The sequence below is a fragment of the Xenia sp. Carnegie-2017 genome, unplaced genomic scaffold, assembly GCF_021976095.1.
Source record: "Xenia sp. Carnegie-2017 unplaced genomic scaffold, XeniaSp_v1 HiC_scaffold_23, whole genome shotgun sequence".
In the NCBI taxonomy this organism is placed as follows: Eukaryota; Metazoa; Cnidaria; class Anthozoa; order Malacalcyonacea; family Xeniidae; genus Xenia; species Xenia sp. Carnegie-2017.
The window spans coordinates 18,488,822-18,504,987 of record NW_025813486.1 but is presented as its reverse complement, the minus strand read 5'-3'; the positions used below and the strand labels follow the sequence as shown (position 1 = coordinate 18,504,987).

The 16,166-nt window shown below is 34.0% G+C and overlaps 1 protein-coding gene and 1 pseudogene across 10 annotated transcripts in view; one reads left to right on the top strand and one right to left on the bottom strand.

Moving 5' to 3' along the window:
* The window catches only part of LOC124447745, a 46,260-nt pseudogene extending 35,918 nt beyond the window's left edge, over window positions 1-10,342 (top strand).
* The window catches only part of LOC124447735 (serine/threonine-protein kinase/endoribonuclease IRE1-like), a 35,356-nt gene that overhangs the window by 6,856 nt on the left and 12,334 nt on the right, over window positions 1-16,166 (bottom strand). For 7 of the 10 annotated variants that reach the window (XM_046998722.1, XM_046998723.1, XM_046998724.1 and 4 more), the window contains 3 exons: window positions 14,857-15,648; window positions 12,669-13,366; window positions 10,345-12,592 (listed from right to left, as the gene is read on the bottom strand). In XM_046998722.1, coding sequence (XP_046854678.1) covers window positions 11,954-12,592; window positions 12,669-13,366; window positions 14,857-15,648 — 2,129 coding nt within the window. In that variant the 3' untranslated portion in view covers window positions 10,345-11,953. Of the gene's footprint in view, window positions 1-10,344; window positions 12,593-12,668; window positions 13,367-14,856; window positions 15,649-16,166 lie in introns of those variants that run through there. The other 3 variants (XM_046998730.1, XM_046998731.1, XM_046998728.1) reach the window with 3 other exon arrangements.

The following is a 16,166-nucleotide window of genomic DNA, read 5'->3' as shown; positions in this document are numbered from 1 at the left end:
CACTATCGTCCATATCGACGAAAATTAGAACGAAAACTGCCGCAACGAAAACTTTGAACGAAAACTCAACGAAAATTTCGTTATAAAGTAAATGGTTTGAACCAATTTACAAACATGAAAATTTCGTTTTCGTACATATGAGAAGAGTTGAAGTTTTGACCTTTTTCGTCAAAGAAAACGCATACTATTGGTTAGTAATATCAGACTTTGTACTCAAACATGGCGGAGTGGCAAGAGGTTTTCATAAATCTGATGCGAGAAAAACCAATTTTGTATGATAAAAGTCACCAGGATTATAAGGACTCGAGGAACAAGAAAAGAATTCACTGGCAAGATGTTTTGGATGAATTTAATAAAATTACGGACTTGGCGTGGGATAGTGAGTATTATTGATAGTCCGCCGACACACATTTTATATCAAATCATTCATTTCCATTATTTTTTAAACATTTTACAGTTGACACTATCATGTAAAAGTGGGCTAATCTGCGTGATTCATTCATGCAGTATAAAAGGCAGTACGATCTTAGAAGAGCTAGTGGTGTTGCTGCCACTGGCGAGCAGAATTGGAAATGGTGGCGACACTTTGATTGGTATTTGAAAAAGCAGTAACTTTTTCTTAAGAAGAAGTAATCTTTTTCTTTTAGAGATCGCCATTTTTTCTAATCCGTCAAAAACTCCGCTTGCTTCTTCCCCAAAAAAGTTTTGGCTTTGCAAACATGCTTGTAATTTTTCGTCGTGTCTGGCATGCATTTCTTGCACGAATTTTCGTTTTGTTTTCGTTTTCGTCAATATAGATGATAGTGTGACCCAGGCTTAACACATAATGATTGAGAATATATTTTAACATAACATGTGCTCTTTTACAAGGCAGAACAAAAAACATAAGTACATTGGTCACGTGATTAATAATCTAGTTGAGAGTTATACAATATGTGATGTCATTTCCTTTTAACAGAAACAAATGAATCCCCCCCATTTAACATTCTATGATAAATGAATCCAGGGACATTCAGCGGGGGACTTGCCTCACGTGTTTATTGCACATGTGGGATAAGACTATTTTCACTTTCCCATCCCTAGCAATGCAGTGTACAATACCTTCCATTAGCAAATGTAATAAATATTTTATTGTTAAATGTATTTTCTCTATTTGAATAGGAATATCTTGGTTCAAAAAGACCTCTGTTTTCAGAAGAGTTGGTGGTGACATATCAAGGAATTACTACTGTTTATGAAGCATATGAGAGAGGAGCTCAAATTTCTGGTTAATTAATTTTTGTGTTTAGTTATTTTTGTAAGTTATTTGATGAAGTATTCCTTTATTAACGCACTCTACAGGTGACCAGCCATATCTTGGTACGATAGTTAATGGGAAATATTCATGGTTAACACACAATCAGGTAGTTCTCATATTTACTACAAACTATATCTATAGTGCCTGAAGTCCTTATGAGTTATAGTTTGACCAAATTTTAGGTGCATCAAAAAGCACTTGCTCTAGGATCTGGGATAATGTAACTTGGCTATAAACCATCAACTGAAATGACATTTGGCATTTATGCTGTGAACAAATTGGAGGTTTCACACATTATGATTTTTGACTTAGATTGGTCATATTTTGATCTGTAATGTTTTATTTTATTTTTAGTGGATGTTAATGGACAGAGCCTGTGTTATGTTTTCCTTTGTATCTGTTCCACTGTATGAGAGTTTAGGTGTTGAAGCATGTATCTACATCATCAACCATGGTATGTTTACTAAGATTGTTGGAGTTACTATGGTGATTAAGAAACATCTGTCGATGACATTTGATTTCAAATTATATTCAGCTGAGTTATCATTAGTTGTGTGTGATGAGAACAAGCTGCCAATATTATTGGAGTCAACTCATCAATGTCCTAAACTCAAGCATATTATAAAAATTGGTGATGTGACAAAGGACGAGAGAGAAAACTTTAAAAAACTTGGAATAACTGTAAAGTCATTTGAAGATGTTATGGTAAGAATTCTTTGTTGGATTTGGTTAATTAAGTACAAGAATTTGTCATGCTTAATGATTTGTGTTCATTTCTTAATTTTTAGTTAATGAGACACTGGAATCCTTGGAAAATGTCTGTATGTTATCTTTTTCTGGGCGATTTTTTCTTCTTTGTTTTAAAAATTATGTATTTGTTGAAAATAATGGGATTTTGTGGTGATTTTTTTCAGCCTGCTAAACCTGACGATGTTTACACAATTTATTTCACAAGTGGTACCACAGGTAAGATTTATGTGTAGTTTTACCTTGGGACGAATGAAAGTAGGGAGTAATTATTTCAGCCTGCTAAACCTGACGATGTTTACACAATTTGTTTCACAAGTGGTACCACGGGTAAGATTTATGTGTAGTTTTACCTTGGGACAGATGAAAGTAGGGAGTAATTATTTCAGCCTGCTAAACCTGACGATGTTTACACAATTTGTTTCACAAGTGGTACCACAGGTAAGATTTATGTGTAGTTTTACCTTGGGACGGATGAAAGTAGGGAGTAATTATTTCAGCCTGCTAAACCTGACGATGTTTACACAATTTGTTTCACAAGTGGTACCACAGGTAAGATTTATGTGTAGTTTTACCTTGGGCAGATGAAAGTAGGGAGTAATTATTTCAGCCTGCTAAACCTGACGATGTTTACACAATTTGTTTCACAAGTGGTACCACGGGTAAGATTTATGTGTAGTTTTACCTTGGGACGAATGAAAGTAGGGAGTAATTATTTCAGCCTGCTAAACCTGACGATGTTTACACAATTTGTTTCACAAGTGGTACCACAGGTAAGATTTATGTGTAGTTTTACCTTGGGACGAATGAAAGTAGGGAGTAATTATTTCAGCCTGCTAAACCTGACGATGTTTACACAATTTGTTTCACAAGTGGTACCACAGGTAAGATTTATGTGTAGTTTTACCTTGGGACAGATGAAAGTAGGGAGTAATTATTTCAGCCTGCTAAACCTGACGATGTTTACACAATTTGTTTCACAAGTGGTACCACAGGTAAGATTTATGTGTAGTTTTACCTTGGGACGGATGAAAGTAGGGAGTAATTATTTCAGCCTGCTAAACCTGACGATGTTTACACAATTTGTTTCACAAGTGGTACCACAGGTAAGATTTATGTGTAGTTTTACCTTGGGACGGATGAAAGTAGGGAGTAATTATTTCAGCCTGCTAAACCTGACGATGTTTACACAATTTGTTTCACAAGTGGTACCACAGGTAAGATTTATGTGTAGTTTTACCTTGGGACAGATGAAAGTAGGGAGTAATTATTTCAGCCTGCTAAACCTGACGATGTTTACACAATTTGTTTCACAAGTGGTACCATAGGTAAGATTTATGTGTAGTTTTACTTTCGGGCAGATAAAAGTAGGGACTAATTATTTCAGCCTGCTAAACCTGACGATGTTTACACAATTTGTTTCACAAGTGGTACCACAGGTAAGATTTATGTGTAGTTTTACCTTGGGACAGATGAAAGTAGGGAGTAATTATTTCAGCCTGCTAAACCTGACGATGTTTACACAATTTGTTTCACAAGTGGTACCACGGGTAAGATTTATGTGTAGTTTTACCTTGGGACAGATGAAAGTAGGGAGTAATTATTTCAGCCTGCTAAACCTGACGATGTTTACACAATTTGTTTCACAAGTGGTACCACGGGTAAGATTTATGTGTAGTTTTACCTTGGGACAGGTGAAAGTAGGGAGAAATTATTTCAGCCTGCTAAACCTGACGATGTTTACACAATTTGTTTCACAAGTGGTACCACGGGTAAGATTTATGTGTAGTTTTACCTTGGGACAGATGAAAGTAGGGAGTAATTATTTCAGCCTGCTAAACCTGACGATGTTTACACAATTTGTTTCACAAGTGGTACCACGGGTAAGATTTATGTGTAGTTTTACCTTGGGGCAGATGAAAGTAGGGAGTAATTATTTCAGCCTGCTAAACCTGACGATGTTTACACAATTTGTTTCACAAGTGGTACCACGGGTAAGATTTATGTGTAGTTTTACCTTGGGACAGATGAAAGTAGGGAGTAATTATTTCAGCCTGCTAAACCTGACGATGTTTACACAATTTGTTTCACAAGTGGTACCACGGGTAAGATTTATGTGTAGTTTTACCTTGGGACAGATGAAAGTAGGGAGTAATTATTTCAGCCTGCTAAACCTGACGATGTTTACACAATTTGTTTCACATGTGGTACCACGGGTAAGATTTATGTGTAGTTTTACCTTGGGACAGATGAAAGTAGGGAGTAATTATTTCAGCCTGCTAAACCTGACGATGTTTACACAATTTGTTTCACAAGTGGTACCACGGGTAAGATTTATGTGTAGTTTTACCTTGGGCAGATGAAAGTAGGGAGTAATTATTTCAGCCTGCTAAACCTGACGATGTTTACACAATTTGTTTCACAAGTGGTACCACGGGTAAGATTTATGTGTAGTTTTACCTTGGGACGGATGAAAGTAGGGAGTAATTATTTCAGCCTGCTAAACCTGACGATGTTTACACAATTTGTTTCACAAGTGGTACCACAGGTAAGATTTATGTGTAGTTTTACCTTGGGGCAGATGAAAGTAGGGAGTAATTATTTCAGCCTGCTAAACCTGACGATGTTTACACAATTTGTTTCACAAGTGGTACCAGGGGTAAGATTTATGTGTAGTTTTACCTTGGGACAGGTGAAAGTAGGGAGAAATTATTTCAGCCTGCTAAACCTGACGATGTTTACACAATTTGTTTCACAAGTGGTACCACGGGTAAGATTTATGTGTAGTTTTACCTTGGGACAGATGAAAGTAGGGAGTAATTATTTCAGCCTGCTAAACCTGACGATGTTTACACAATTTGTTTCACAAGTGGTACCAGGGGTAAGATTTATGTGTAGTTTTACCTTGGGACAGATGAAAGTAGGGAGTAATTATTTCAGCCTGCTAAACCAGACGATGTTTACACAATTTTTTTCACAAGTGGTGCCACGGGTAAGATTTATGTGTAGTTTTACCTTGGGGCGAATGAAAGTAGGGAGTAATTATTTCAGCCTGCTAAACCTGACGATGTTTACACAATTTGTTTCACAAGTGGTACCACAGGTAAGATTTATGTGTAGTTTTACCTTGGGACGGATGAAAGTAGGGAGTAATTATTTCAGCCTGCTAAACCTGACGATGTTTACACAATTTGTTTCACAAGTGGTACCACAGGTAAGATTTATGTGTAGTTTTACCTTGGGGCGGATGAAAGTAGGGAGTAATTATTTCAGCCTGCTAAACCTGACGATGTTTACACAATTTGTTTCACAAGTGGTACCACAGGTAAGATTTATGTGTAGTTTTACCTTGGGACGGATGAAAGTAGGGAGTAATTATTTCAGCCTGCTAAACCTGACGATGTTTACACAATTTGTTTCACAAGTGGTACCACGGGTAAGATTTATGTGTAGTTTTACCTTGGGGCAGATGAAAGTAGGGAGTAATTTGCTATCGCCGCGAGCTACACGGTTATGAGAACACCTGCAAAAAGCAAAGTCATTTTTTCTAAGGAAATAAAGCCTTCATTTGATGAAACAACATGTTCGTAACGATTCGTCATTGCAAGAAAATCGTTGTAGAAAATATATTTCGTTTAAAGCGCTTTTGCTGAAACATTGTATGTAAATATTAGCATTTTTGTAAATAATTATATTTTTGTGTATTTTTCTAAATATGTTAGTTGGGGGTAAGGGGTGGAGAGGGTTGTCGCAAATCTTTGATCCGCCCCTGATTTTAGGAGTCGTACCCCCGGGTAATTCTCTTGTGTAGTTTCACCAGTGGTACGTATATTGAACTTTGGTTATGACGTTCATTTTTAGGACAACCAAAGGGAGTGATGTTGAGCAACAAGAACATGATATCCTGCCTCGCTGCAACTTTTATACATTTTGAGAAGGTTTAGTAAAATGAAGATAGTATCTTTGCTGTGTTCTTTAGTTTCAATTTCTCCATACTTTCGTCTTTAGAATGGCTACCCAGTGGATTCAAGCTTTGTTCACATATCCTATCTTCCGCTTCCTCACATGTACGAGAGACTTGTTATGGTAACTGAAAAATATTTTACTTCCTGGTTTAAGTTGTTCTTTTAAGCTATAGATTTTTGTATTACGCCGTCGTCATTTGTAGATGATTATTTGCTGTGCTGGAGGTCGAGCTGGGTTCTTTCGTGGTGATGTGAAACTTCTTTTGGATGACATCCAGTTATTGAGGTAATTCTCTTGAAATTCATTCACTTGTTGTTGATCACTGTAAATCATACAATATGATGTGTAATTAATTTTTTAGGCCGACATTCTTCGCTTCAGTTCCTCGTTTGTTAAACCGTCTTTACGATAAGGTTATTTAATGTAGACAATCGTTGTTTGTTTGTGTGAAAGATTTGTTGCGCTCATTTGTCTGTGATTTTAATTCTGCAGGTTATATCAAATATTGAAAGTAGCAGTGGCTTAAAAAAATGGCTGTTCTGCAAGGCTTTTGAGTCGAAGAGAGCGGACTTGAAAAAGTATTCAATAGTGAATGAAATAGCTTTAAGGCCATTATGAAAATCTAAATATATTTATTTTCACTGTAGAGGTCAAATCTCCAAAAATACTTTGTGGGACAAAATAGTTTTTCATAAAATTCAGGTACGAAGCGGACAGGCTGTTACGTCACAGGTAACTATCTGTTACGTCACCGGTGACTATCTGTTACGTCACCGGTGGCTACCTGTTACGTCACCAGTGAGAGCCGTTTACTTCACTGGTAAGGGCTTGCTACACCTGTTACGTCACCTATGAGGCCCCGTTACGTCAACATTTTTACACTCGTAAAATACTTCATTCGTTTCATTAAAAAAGTTTTATCATGTTTCAAGGATATTGAGATCAGTGATTTTCCTTATATTTCCCGCTAATTGTTTTACTCTCACCTGGCCAATGAATTGTAAATTACATTTCGCTGCACCGGGCACTCGCCGTCATTCTTTCGGGAGACTGGTATTGAAACTAACTGACAACTTTCTTCTTTACAGGCAATTTTAGGTGGAAATGTAAATGTCATTCTCACAGGTGCTGCTCCTATTGATGGTAAAGTTTTAGAGTTTTTAAGAGTCGTTCTTGGATGTTTGGTTCGTATTTATTTATGACATCACGTTTCAACTGTGTTACCATGGTTACATCTTATTTCTCTTTGTATTAAGATTTTTGAAGGTTATGGTCAGACTGAGTCTACAGCACTTGTTTCTCTGACAAATAAACTTGATCTTTCACCAGGTACTACGTATTTCCGTATGAACACTTCTGTGGTACTTCATTTAAAATGTAATATTGTAAACGTTGAGAAAGTCAATATTAAGACATTAAGACCTAAGTAAGGTTGCCTGGGGCCTGGGTCTGAATAGTTGATTTGAAGTGTTTTGTCATCTTTTATTTATGTACAATGAACTATAATATCCTAGAAAATGAGCTAAAAAGCGAACACTTAATGTTCATCTCTATTGTTAGATTGTCACAATTACCTATAAACCCCATTCATATTAGCTACGTAGGTACCAGGCCCTGCAGTTGATAGCGCTATTATTGTAGTCATGTCCAGGTTTTTGTAATCATTTCTAATTAATAATGGTACAATGTTTTCCTAAGTATTTTACACAATATAGAGTGAATAACTCACTAGGAATTTTTCAACATATTTTATCCATCTGTATACTTATAATGAACCTGTCTTATACATGTCTATACCAACAGGTGACTATATTTTATCCATGTATGTACCTATAGGTCACGTTGGATCACCTAGTGCCTGTAACTATGTGAAACTTGTTGATGTACCAGAAATGAACTATTTTACTTCAAACAATCAAGGCGAAGTAACGAATCTTGTTTTTTATTTTCTACTTTGCTAATGTTATGTTACGATTGTGCATTGAAAGAATGATTTTTGTTTTAAGATATGTGTCTATGGTCCAAATGTCTTCAAGGGATATCTTAAAATCCTGACAAAACATCTCAAATGTTAGATGATGATGGCTGGTTGCATACAGGTGATGTAGGAGAATGGAAACAGGTCAGTTGAAGTTACATAGTAGCAAAGGATGTAAAATAATGTTTTTTTGTTGTTATCGAAATTAATGTGGGAAAAATGACGTTAACTGGTTGTTAATTTTTGCTAAGACATTATCTGTAAGCGAATTCAGGAAGATGATAACTAAAAACAGACATTTGACTTCAAGAATTTTACACCAAATACGAAGCAAGTTCCTTTGAAAGAAATTTATTATAATTTATTATAATATATTAATATTAATTTTATTTCTCAAAAAAGGAAACGATAGGAAAAATATTTTGTCATCATGAACAATTTTTTTTGTATTATCGTACTTTCATGCAAATATAGTGTACATTATCTTTTACTTAATGATTAAGTATGTGGTGAGGTGCTCATAATGTTTCTGTTTTTGTTTTATAGAATGGAACGCTTAAAATAATTGGTCGAAAAAAATGTATTTTCAAGTTGTCGCAGGTTTATAAAACATAAATGATAGCAACCATTATATATTTTGTTTTTTTTTATTTATCTTATTTGTGATTGTGTCTTTTAGGGCGAATATATTTCTCCTGATAAAATTGAAAATGTTTACATCAAATGTCCTTTCGTCGCTCAAGCTTTTGTACACGGTTCTAGTCTTAAGGTACTGGGGCGAGTTGTTCTGCATGGCTGTGAACTTTTGCTTGAAATTTTGATTTGATTCTTAATTTTTGAGATTTGGATTTGCAATAAAAATTACGATATCTTTTGCTTACTGCTGAGATCAAAATTCGTCTCAATTCACTAACTTTCTTATGGTTTGAGATTTGAAATAAAAAATTGCTCTTGATTTGCCAGTCAGGAAACGTGTTTGTTCAGTAAAAATTGATGAAAATGTACTCGCATTTGTTTGGAATATTTATTCGCTTAAAATGTTTGGCTTTGATTTTTTTGATAAAAATAAGAATGAATTTATGATTTCTTGTTTGCAATTTAGCATAATGTAATCTTTCCAATATTTAGTCATTTCTTGTTGGAATCATTGTTCCTGATGAAGAAATTCTTACAAAATGGGCCAAAGACAATAACATAAACAAATGTTTTGAGGAATTATGTCAGGATACGGTACTACATTAACATAGAAATTCCACATGTTTTTCATGGCATTCAAACGCTTGTACTTTCTATTACTTCAAACTTCAGGCCGTCAATGACATGATTCTGAATGACATCATCTCCAGAGGAAAGGAAGCAAAGTTGGCGTCGTTTGAACAGGTTTTTACTCGATAATTTTCTTTTGTAGTTTTATTTCACCTCATCTTATTTCTGCCATTATTTCAGGTCAAAGGAATTCATCTTCATTCGCAATTATTCACTCCAGATAATGGATTACTAACCCCAACCCTTAAGTCCAAACGATTTACGTTAGCGAAAAGATTTAATGATGAAATTGATCGTTTGTATGAAAAATTGGAGAAGATTCTAGCCAAGCCGAAACTTTAAGGCTGTCTTAGCTCGTTTATAGTTTAGTTTGATCGCTTGATTCTTCAGGGTAAAAATACATTGAAGACAAGGGTTTTAAAACCTGTTGGTCTTTTAATAGAATTTTAAACGTCAAAGTATATAAAATACAAATAATATCACGAATAAAGAGCGACTGCGGAGCATATTCTTTAATGGAGGTGGTATGGTTATTGACCACTGAATCCTAGAAAGTTGTTTACTAGTAAGGGATTTGGCTACAAAATTCAAAATGGAAGCGAAATTATTTGGGGGGGGATATAACTTCACAGTCCCCCTCGGTCCCTGATAAATGCATAGTGATACTTTGGAAGCATGGAACTAGGTTTAGGAAAGATTAAATTGATTAAGACCTAGACCGTGTTGCATCGAGGGTAGTTCAAAAATGATAGAAGCTTTTTTTAAATTCAAAAAACTTTTTTAACAACATTAAAAGTTTATGATGAATATTTAAGACTGACATAATCCCAATAGGATTCGCTCCAGAGTATTTTAAAATGGAAATAGATTGTAATGTATTCTGACCATCCATAGATCCGCCACTGGACCTAAATATTGTCGAACTAAAAATGTACGATGACTTGCAATATTATTCATGTTATGCACTTTAAGTAGCAATTTTTACTACTAAAGCAATTTCTAGGAACATTGCAAATCTTGAGGTGCTTATGTTGAAAATATATTTATTTGATAAATACAAAATAAAAAAGAAAACATTATTTCCAGTAGATTTGAGGTTGATACTTTATTTAATATCCTTCTTAATCCACTAAATAAATTGTCTACAAAATGCTAAAAGATTATTACATGGCTAAACACTTGTTGCTATAAAAAGTTCCAGTCATTTAGATGATCTTTATGCAAACATCATAAAATATAATGTAATTTATGACCAGTTAATGTTTGGATTACTTTTACTTACAACAACATTTTTATCTTAACTGACATTTACAATTTCTAAATTAAGGTCTGTTTATTAATGAAGAGACGAAACCTGAAGTTTGTTTAAACGAAACGTTTTACTTATTTTTGTAGGGGTAGGGTAGCAATATTTGATAATTTTCTGTTTAAAGACAAGTCTGTGATGTAATATCAGCTTTTCATATTTTTTTGTCGGAAATGAAGAATGATTTACGTGTCGAAAAACATTTCGTCTTTGGTTGGATCCCAACTGTTGTTTGGTAAGTGACAAAGACTCGTCAAGTTCTGTCTAACCTTTCATATAAACATGGTTCTTATAGTATTGTTTATTTATGCTACAAATATCTAGAATTATATCAACAAGTAAATGATTACATTTATAGCAATGTTCACTGATTAATTTGATGTTGAAGATTGTCGTTAAGATGACTTTTTTCAATACGACGGGTGGGTTAAGTCGTAGTGGGTGATATTTGATTGGAATAAAAAATTTTTTTTCACTTAATGTCCACGGGTTCTCCGAACGAAATGACTCTTTCACATCAACAACATCAATAATTGTCCCAAAACGATTTTCTAAACATTGCTATAAATTGTTAAAAAGTGTAAAAAAGGTAGTTTTTTCATTATGTTTTTCTGAAATAGAACCACAAATAATAATGATGGTCTCAACTCGCAACAATCATCTAAAAACAATTTTTTAAGCATTAGCATAAATTCTTAAAAAGTGAATGAAAGCTAGTTTTTATTTTGCTGTAATTTTCTGAAATTGAAAAGCACAAAAAATATAAGAAAAAAAGTATCAACAACAGGTGACGTCCTTGACGGTAGTGATCAACAGTTTGGGAAGGTATCTTTTCAACGGGAGACATATATCTAATAATCTATACAACTCAATATCCGCCAACATTTGCGCATTTTAACCAGCAGAAAAACTTTCATTTTATGAATATGCTCCCTTAGTCATTAAGCTGGCTATATGAACAACCTCAGTTATAATGTTTGCAAAACTACTGAAAGATATGATCAGAAAATCATTTAATAAATTTTTCTTGGATACTCTGTCTTTCAAAACGATTGATGTTTTGATTCCACATTGAAAAGAATGTTTGAAAACAAGATTTTATTCATATCGGTTTTTCGTTAAGAAAACAAAGTCCAACTAATCTTTTCACATCATAACGATACAGCCTTAGACCTTCAAATTTATGAAATTTAAGATTTCACATTTTCCTTTAATCACGAAAGTAAGAATATTTGAGCAAGTTAACAATTTTGTACATTAGTAATGACCACGTGATTTTTCATCCTTTACTTTGGATTGTAAAATCTCACTGTCATCATAGGTGAAATTAATTACGTTATATCAGTTAATTGGGTTACGTATTATCCAAGTTGGTTGAAAAAGTTTTTTCACTTTACATCTTTGAAAGATTAAAGTTGAAAATGTTCTTGAGTTCTTGATTGTTTTTCAATTCATTATCTGACCTGACAGCTGCGTGCACACGAACAGGGAGATTGGGGAATGTTTTGAGAAAATAGTTCTTGGGATCGCCAATCTTATAAAATAGTTCTGGTTGTGGTCTTGGCTGTGTTCGATCGTTCCAATGTTTGCCAATATATCGAATAAGTCTTAAGCATTCTGTCCAAGAAGATCCATAATCAAGAATCTTTTCATTCCTCACGTTCGTTCTAAAATAATCATACACATCATCATCCATTTGACTTTTCCAATCTGAGAATTCGCTATTCAATTGTTGAACGGCAATTGAGTTGGGATCGTTTCTCTTAATCGGCTGTTGGTTTCCAACTTTACATAATAAGTCAAATTTCTCGTCGTCTGACATAAGAAATGGGTGTTTTAATGCCTCATTGGCTGATGGCCTGTCTTCGGGTTTTAGACTTAACATCCACGACAGAAGATCTTTCAGTGTTTCATCTTTGATTTCCATCAAGCCAACAGGGTTTCCAGCCAGCATATTGCTCAATCTAAACACTTTATTTCCAAAAGGATGTCTCCCTTTTGTTGCAACATAATAAGCCACCATTCCCGCATTCTAGAATGATAGAGAACAGCATGTCACAAAAGTGAATTTGTATATAATTTTAAAATGGTATCATTTCTACACCTACATATACATCAGACTCTTTTTTGTAACGTGCTTTATCAACTGAGTCTTCGCCTTCATTATATGATTCTGGAGCAATCCAGTACTCAGGTCCCAAGTTAGCAAGGTTTCTAAATGTTTTGGCGTCATCTTCCAATATTCGACTAATGCCAAAGTCAGCTATCATAAAATCGCTGTGTGAGTCACGGAGAATATTGGAAGGCTTCAAATCCCTATGAAGAATAGGATGTGGGGCGCTATGAAGATCAGCTAATCCTTGTAAAATTTGTCTGAGAATCTTGGGGAGAACTTTTTGAAGGTCATTCAAAGTAGAAGAATTGACAAAACTCTCCAATGATTCTTCGTATAAGTCTAATATTAAATAAACATAGTCCGTTCCTGTATCCTCTTCAAAGGAGGAATACTTTACGACATATTTTGAGTTCTTTACGTTGAATTCATTTAAAATTTTCTTTTCTTGATGTGCATACATGATCCAGTTTTCTCGAAGTATGCGTTTCACTGCTTTACCGTAACCATCCTTTTTCAGTCCAAGATAAACACGGGTGTCATTACTTCCTTCACCGATGCAGAACTCCCTTGAGAAAATTACACGTACATCGCCCAGAAGTTTGATCTCGTCTTTGTGATCACACAATTTCAACAAAAGGTTTCTATGTTTTGTTGATTCACCCAAGTATTTCCACTCTTGCAACTGCAATTCTGAAAATGACATAAAAGTTTTACATTTAGGGGCTGAGTTGAAAATAATCAAATGCAGAAGAATGTTCTCACAATGCACGGCAAGGTAAATGTCACCTTGCTAAGATTGTACATAAACTACGTGCAGCGCATGTTTGTAATCAGCCTTAAAATGTTTCCAATTTCGGGAATTTAACAATCCCGAAATCTTGAGTTGAATTTGTAGCTATAGTATAATCATGGAGATTTTCTTACTTTTGAGGATTTTTGGTTTTAAAATATTTTTCTTGATAAAATTAATCGCCTAATAAACGAGTTTGCGAAAAACATTAAGGATTTTTTATATTCTTTTGTACCATGCATTCGAACCGTGAAAACCCTCTGACGGGTATAGTAGATCACATTCGAAATTGACAAGTCATCTCTTGTCTTGAAGCGTCAAAGTGTTGCAAAGTATTACAAGCAGGCACTTCTTTATTCCATCATTAAGTCTCCTTATCTACTTTTTCTCTCAATGAAAAGCTTATCTTGACATTCTAGTGTCTTTCCTAACTCTGCTGAATTGGCAGCACACAGCTCTCTTTCTTTTTCAAATTCCATCATTTTATTGTCATTACTTCGTTTGTCATCTACATTTTCGTCACCATTATAACTACATAACTATAACTATACAACTATAACTATAACTAGAACTAGAACTATAATTATATAACTAGAACTAGAACTAGAACTATATAACTATAACTAGAACTAGAACTAGAACTAGAACTAGAACTAGAACTAGAACTAGAACTAGAACTAGAACTATAACTATAATTATATAACTATAACTATAACTAGAACTAGAACTAGAACTATAACTATAACTAGAACTATAATAATATAACTATAACTATAACTAGAACTATAACTATAACTATAACTATAACTAGAACTAGAACTATAATTATATAACTATAACTATAACTAGAACTAGAACTAGAACTAGAACTAGAACTAGAACTAGAACTATAATTATATAACTATAACTATAACTATAACTAGAACTAGAACTATAACTAGAACTATATAACTATAACTATAACTAGAACTATAACTATAACTAGAACTAGAACTAGAACTATAATTATATAACTATAACTATAACTATAACTATAACTATAACTATAACTATAACTATATAACTATAACTATAACTATAACTATAACTATAACTATAACTATATCTATCCCGCACATCACAAATCATTCTGTGCTGTCTGACTACATTTTTACCTACCACTACTTTGCAATCACTGATCTCTATAAAATTATGTCCTCTACATAAGATGTAATTCACCTTTGTTTTTCTACTTCCGCTCTTTTATTACACCCCATGTTCTTATGTTTTCTCGAAAGGGACTCGATCATATAATAATTATAATAATGCAATGCATTTAGCTAAAATTTATCTGCATTAAAAAAAAACTTTAACAACATTTCATTTATTGTAATTAGACAAAGCTTCATACCATGTTTTGTGCTTGGGTGAGGCTGGTTTATTGCAATGGATGTTTGAGTATTTGTAATTTGTTGTCGATTTTCAATCATTGATTGAATTATTTGCTCAAGTTTTTCAACTTTTTTGTTTGTTTTACTTTGTTCATTTGCAACTTCATCAACTCTTTCGCTTGTTTTACTTTGTTCATTTGCAACTTCATCAACTCTTTCGCTTGTTTTACTTTGTTCATTTGCAACTTCATCAACTCTTTCGCTTGTTTTACTTTGTTCATTTGCAACTTCATCAACTCTTTCGCTTGTTTTACTTTGTTCATTTGCAACTTTATCAACTCTTTCGCTTGTTTTACTTTGTTCATTTGCAACTTCATCAACTCTTTCGCTTGTTTTACTTTGTTCATTTGCAACTTCATCAACTCTTTCGCTTGTTTTACTTTGTTCATTTGCAACTTCATCAACTCTTTCGCTTGTTTTACTTTGTTCATTTGCAACTTCATCAACTCTTTCGTTTGTTTTACTTTGTTCATTTGCAACTTCATCAACTCTTTCGCTTGTTTTACTTTGTTCATTTGCAACTTCATCAACTCTTTCGCTTGTTACTTTTTGTTTACCTTCAACTTCATCTACACGTCTTTTAATCTGCAAAATTTCTTTCATGAAATGTGAAAACTTGTTAAGCGTCTCTCGCAATAATTTTTTGCAAGCTTCATCTTCGAATTTTGATTCCTCGATTTCCTTTGAAAGACTGTTAATGTGTTCTTTCAATTCTTCGCGTGAAGCACGGTTGTTTGTCCACAATGTCAAAGCTGTAAAACAAATTTAAAATGGTAATGATGGAAAATAAATTGAAATTCAAAATTTCGGGGAATCCCAACCCCCCGTCGTGGACAATTTGACCATTTGTCGGGGAATGAATAACAAAAAATTTCCAATGCCGATTATTGCCAATTGTTTAAATTTATGGGAGCACTCAGCATCGGCAATAATATTCACTTACGCCAGCTATCCGATATTAAATAATAAAGTTACTCTGAAATACTTATTTTTGGATGTTCATTAAAGAACAGATATGCAAATGCAACATAAGATATATTTGCATATGTAATCGCCACGACGCTTGTCCGCTATTAGTTTTCTGTCGGTTGTTTTTTGCAACTCGACTTTCGAATTTTGAAAGGCAGTTTTTTTTGTAAAAAAAACTAAAAAGCTCTGCTGTTTGAGTTTCAAATCAGCAATGAGCATCAGGTTCTGCCAGTTTTACATGTATTGCGGCTACTGTCTTTGATAAATCACCATGAAGCGTCTGGATAGCTAATGATGCTTA